The 6,649-nt window shown below is 39.4% G+C and overlaps 1 protein-coding gene across 1 annotated transcript; it reads left to right on the top strand.

Annotated features, from left to right (window-relative positions):
* Positions 1 to 230: 230 nt before the first annotated feature.
* LOC134790096 (myb-like protein X) lies at positions 231 to 2,186 on the top strand. The gene has a single exon (XM_063760868.1). The coding sequence runs from the start codon at positions 231 to 233 to the stop codon at positions 2,184 to 2,186; it is 1,956 nt and encodes a 651-aa protein (XP_063616938.1).
* The last annotated feature ends 4,463 nt before the right edge of the window (positions 2,187 to 6,649 follow it).

Here is a 6,649-nt window from a genome sequence, read left to right as displayed (position 1 = left end):
TAGTGAAACAGTGACAACCTAGTGAAACAGTGAGTTAACCCATACAAGGATTGCAAGGAAAAACCATCACAGCATACAACAAAACAAGGTAAAGTTTTCAATATACAACACAGTGAACACAACAAACACAATAAATTTAGCGAACATAGTGAACATAGTGAACATAGTGAACACAGTGAACACAGTGAATATAAATTAAATAAGCAAAAATATAATAATAATAGACAAACATGTCAGAAACATCAAAAACCTCACCGATCAAAGAAATCAGACTCACCAGAGCACGCGCCAACAAAAACCAAGACACAGAAGACGATGCGCCACAGACCCAAAATATACGGAATACACAAACAGACGAGGAAAACATGAATGACAAGGACAGACAACATGGAGAAGACCTCTCACTAAGCAGGGAGGAACCAAGAGACCCCTCCCAGCAAACAATGGAAATAAACCAAGACATACAAAAAATACCGACACCAAATCACGATGAAGATATAGAAAAGTCACAAACACAGAACAGAGAAAACGACAAGGAAACAAGGGAAAACACCCAACCAGAAGGGGCAACACGAGAAACGGAGCAGACAATAAACAAAGAAAAGAATGAAACGGACAAAGAACCAGGAAAAGAAAACGAGTCTGATGTTGCAAAGATAACAACAAGGAAGGGAAACAAAGAAACGACATCAAATGAAGAAACAACAAGCGAGATAATCGGACTAGACGACTCCATGGAGCACACACAAGGATACGATCTAACGACAACCCGACTGGTAAACATAGTCAATGCACAATCAGCATTAATCCAAAGTCACCTCACACTCAACCGAAGCGTGAAAAAGGAAAGCAAAGAGGCAATATCAGAATCAGTCAAGAAAATACAAAAAGAAGTAGAAAGATACGCACTAGAACTCACCCTAACCGGGAAAATAACAAGAAACAACGACCCGCAAACGACAGCAATAACAACAACAATAACATCACCATCACCATCAAATAAAAATAGAAATCAAGCCGTACAAACAGACGAATACACTCCAACAACGGCACCCCAACCTAAAACTCCCGTAGACAAACTAAAGGAAGACATCATAAATGGAGTAAAAACAGAAATAGAAAAACTAATTTATGAACAAAAGGCAGTCAACGAATTAGTAGTCGCAGCACTAACAAGACCAATAGACGATGAAGAAAAAGAGATCGCAACAACAACAACAGCAAAAACAGTGGAAAACAACAATAATAAAAACACAAAAAGAGGAGAAAGGACAGACACACATAGACAGATAAACAAAGAAAGAACAAAAGAAAAACCAAGAGAAGAAACCACAATAACCCAAAAGAGAAACAAGCAAACACCAATCAACGAAAATAATACTAATCAGACACATAGGAAAGTAACCAAAATAAACAATAATAATAACAACAAGACAGAAACCAGTTACGCGGTCATACTAGAAAACATAGACCCTCGAAAAGAAAACGCAGAAACACTAAAACAAGTACAAGATAAGGTAGATGTTATACAACTGGGAGTCGGAATACAGCAAATCAGATATACTAAAAGCAATAAAGTAGTCATAAACTGCGAAAACGAAGAAGACAGAGAGAAGCTTAGCACAGCAATCAGAAATAATAACACAGGAGTTACAGTGGAAGTCCCCAAACTCAGAAACCCGCAAATAAAACTAATAGGAGTCATAAACGAAAATGTAGGAGACAAAATAACAGAAGCAATTCATAGACAAAACCCTAATATAACCAGCAATTTATCTGGAAATGAGAAATTAATAAAATATATACGTCACATAAACAGAAGGGACAGCTATACAAAGAACGTGATCATAGAAGTGAGTCCAGAGATATACAACAGAATACAACAACAAAGAAAAATTAGAATAGGGTACCAGTCAGTGGTGGCGGTGGAGCAGCAACAACTGCTCCAATGCTATAATTGCATGGGATATAACCACAGAGCATCAATCTGCACTGCAAAAACTAGATGCGGGTATTGTGCGGAAACGCACGACACACGCAAATGCCCAAACCGATACAGCAAAGACCCAAACTGCTCCAACTGCCAGAAGAAGGGAATGGAGCACATCCATGCTGCATACAGCCTAGACTGCCCAGAGTACAGCAAATGGAGCAAAATAGCAAAGATGTCCATACGATACCGATAAGGGCACTCCAAAGACGAACACACACAGCGCAACAACCAATATAACAATACTGCAATGCAACCTAGGCAGAGGATTTGCAGCCACAAATGAAATGCTACAAAACATCAGAGAAAAAGAATACGATGTAATATGTATATCAGAACCATATACAATACAGAATAAAATGAGAAACATAGACAACTACGACATATATCAACACTGCGACAATGACAACGACAACAGCACCAAAGCTTGCATTGCAGTGAGAAAGAAGAATGGCAACTACACAGGACTCACTCAATATAATACAACAAACTTTATAGCGATCGAAATAAAATACGGCAACAACAAAAAATTAACAATCTCCTCAATTTATATAGAACCAAGAGAGGATCCTACAAAAACACTTATGCACCTAGAAATCTTTCTACAAAAAAACATAAACAGCAAACACATAATATGTGGAGACCTCAACGGATGGCACACATCATGGGGATCTATCAAGAACAATGATAGAGGCAAACACATATATGAACTTGCCATGAGATACGACCTAATCACACGCAACGATGGCAGAGAACCGACATACGAATCGGACGCAAGCGGACAAACAAGATGCTCCATTGTCGACATCACACTAACCTCACTGAATATAATAAATAAAATAACAGAATGGAAAGTAGATAAAGAAATAATAATATCCTCAGATCACCATGCCATAGTCACCACCTTTCAAACAGACCAACCCAAAGACAGAGGGAAAAGAAAGCCGACAGCAACATTTAGGTATAACACAAAACGAGCGGACTGGGAAGAATTTAAAAGAAAACTCATAAACAATGCAGACAGAAGCCAATTATATGCAATAAATATAGAGGAATTAAATGAGCAAGAAATAGATAAACACATAACAAACATGGAAAACACAATCACAAAAACCTGCAACGAGACGTTCCCACGGATAACTCCAATACCAAAAATCCCATGGTGGACAGAAGAACTAACAACTATGAAGAAACAAGTAATTTATCTCCATCACCGCCTACAAGACCTAAAGCGATCAAATAAAAACCTCACAGACATCCTACAGGAACTAAAAGAAGCTCAAACGGAATATAGCAAAAAAATACGCACGACATCAAATGAACACTTCAGAAACTTCTGTAATAAACAAGGTAGAGACGACGTCTGGACAACCACAAACAGGTTATTAAAGCATACATTACAACTCTCACCACCAGCAACGCTCAGAAGAGAAGATGGAACATATACTACCTCAACGCAAGACACAGCAGAAACGCTTATGAGGAAATTCTTCCCTGATGACGATGGAGCAGACGATAACCGAAACCAACAACAAATAAGAGAGGAAATAAACAACGATAATGTTAACAATGAAAATAGACAACTAAATAACAACAACAACAATGAACCACCATTCACAGAACAGGAAGTTATAGACATAATAAAAGGTATGAGCCCAAAAAAATCACCAGGCATAGATCATATTACAGCAGACATATGTAAACACTACGCCGAATGCTACACGGCACAAGTGACGAAACTAATGAATAGATGTCTAACACTAAAGTATTTTCCAAAGAGCTGGAAAACCGCCCTTATAAAAATATTACCTAAACCAAATAAAACAAATCACATAGAAATAACTAACTACAGACCTATAGGTCTTATAAATGTATGGGGAAAAATATTAGAAAAACTAATAACAACCAGACTAACATACTTCCTACAAACGAACCAACTAAGCAGCGACAACCAATATGGATTCAAAGCGCAGAGGAACACAAACGACGCCCTTCACAATGCAATTAATAAAATAAAGGAATGCAAAAGAAACAACAAACTCGTGGCCATCATATCGCTGGATATAGCGGGCGCATTTGACAACGCCTGGTGGCCAGCAATACTCAAAAGACTAAAAAACATGAACTGCCCGGATAATCTTATACAAACCATAAAAAGTTACCTAACAGACAGGAAAATAACCCTACATTATACCGATATAACAGTGGACAAAACACAAACAAGGGGATGCATACAAGGATCAGTACTCGGACCCACATTCTGGAATATCATAATGGATGATCTACTGGAACGAAATCTTGGAGCACACATACATACACAAGCGTACGCGGATGACGTCTTACTCATAGTCTGGGGCGATAACATAACTGAACTGGAACAAAACGCTAATAAAGCGCTAGACCAAATACAACAATGGGGGGAAAACAACAAACTCAACTTCGGCGCGCAAAAAACGAAAATGATAACATGCACACCAAAAGCAAAACAAGCGAAAATATATATGGACAGCATAAATATACCATTTGACACCCACCTCAAACTACTTGGAGTAACGATCGATCAACATCTAAAATTTATAAAACACGTTGAAAACATAATAATAAAAGCACAGAAAATATATAAAAGACTATGCATATTCATAAAACCAACATGGGGCGTCCAAGCAGGAAACATAAATATAATATACAGACAAGTGATTGTACCAATAACAACATACGCGGCAGAAATATGGAAACACGCCATCAACTATAAAAAAGTAGAAAATGCGCTACTCAGCCTACAGAGAGGATTCGCCATAAGAATAATACGAGGATTTAGCACACTACCTACCATAGCAGCAATCGCACTCGCCGGACTAATACCACTACCTGATAGAATTAGAGAAGTAGCATCAATTGAAGAAGTCAAAAGAACGCACACTACTAAGTACTTACCGGACGACATACAGTTTGATAAGCGCGCTCCAGTCAACGAACTGCTCCACCCCGCAAAAAGACTACACATAGAAATAGCGAAAGTAAACAGCACAGATGAACTAGAACCATATTACACCACGGACATGAATAGAATATACACAGATGGCAGCAAACATGATGATGTGGTGGGAGCGGCGGTGATGATTCACCACCCTGACGGACGGAGCACATACAAGAAAATAAAATTACATAATAGCTGCACTGTGTTCCAAGCAGAATGCTTGGCAATAGAAAAAGCATGCGAACTATGCATAGAATTAAAACTGAAACAAAATACAATTTTCTCAGACTCAATGGCCGCATTACAAGAACTAGCAAATCGAAATAGTACCAACGCAATAGTAAATAGAACACACAAAATAGTATCAATTATGAGAGACAACGGACAGGAAATACAATTCTGCTGGGTAAAAGCACACGCCGGAATACCTGGTAACGAAACCGCTGACATACTGGCAAAAAGCGCCGCAGCGCAACATAAATTCCCTGATTATATAAAATTCCCATTATCATACCATAAAAGCAGATTAAGAAAGGAAACGATAGGAAAACACGGGAAAACATACCAAGAAAGTATAACTGGAGCACACCTAAAACAATGGCTACCAACAATAAATAACATAAATACCTTCAGACAAAACTTTGAAATGACATTTCAGATGACACAAATTTTAACAGGACACGGATACAATAAAACAAACCTAAACAGATTCAAAGTAACAGACTCAAACGAATGCCCATGCGATGACCGCACACCACAGACAATAGCACACCTAATCAAAGAATGCGCAAGATATGCAACAGATCGAAATAGTCATGAAACTATATGTGCAATCTACGACATCGAACCATACAGCATAGAACAACTAATACAACACGAAGATACAAAAGAATCTTTTAATAACTACGTTAACAAAATAATAAACACTCTCAAAAAATTTAACGGCACATAAGACAAATAAACAGTAAAAGTAAAATAAAAATAAAATAAAACAAAACAAAACAAACAAACAAACAAGCTAACCAGCAATCTTGTGTGCTCCACCAAAAGATAAACCCCTATCCCACCCCACCCCACACTGCTCCACGGACAGCTGACAACCAATAGACAGTCGCACATCAACGACGGAACGAAGCGGACTTGCTCATTGCTGCTCCACGGTGCTCCATTATAGTGCTCCACTTAAGCGCTCCACTGAGTGCTCCACTAAGTGCTCCACCAATAGTGCTCCGTGCATAGTGCTCCGTCTAACTGTGCTCCGCAGGAAACGAACAAACAAGTCACTCTGTGCTCCACACAATGGACAAAAGTAAAGAAGAAAAATACCAACAGGCACTCCAGGAAATGGACAAGCGTCTATCCGGAATAGCCAAAGAAGTAAAAGAAATCAAGGAAACGATACGGGACCTCTTGGGATATAGAGAGGTGGAACCCACGAAGGGACACGGACACGGTCAGGAGCCGCAGGCGTCACCGCAGACGCCACAGCACGAGGTCGTACAGGCCGACAGAGAGGGGAGCTGTGACAACAACAACATGACCTCCCCCAACCTTTACCAAACGTGCGAGCGGACTATAAGTCCAAGCTTCTCAGATATCTCACCGCCCAGCCCCATGCCAACGACAAAAACATCGACTGAAGCGTCCGGCGGTCCCGGCGGCCCTGGCGAATCGGCTGCACC

The sequence above is a fragment of the Cydia splendana genome, chromosome 4 (assembly GCF_910591565.1).
Source record: "Cydia splendana chromosome 4, ilCydSple1.2, whole genome shotgun sequence".
In the NCBI taxonomy this organism is placed as follows: domain Eukaryota; kingdom Metazoa; phylum Arthropoda; class Insecta; order Lepidoptera; family Tortricidae; genus Cydia; species Cydia splendana.
This window is presented reverse-complemented; position numbering and strand designations above follow the sequence as displayed.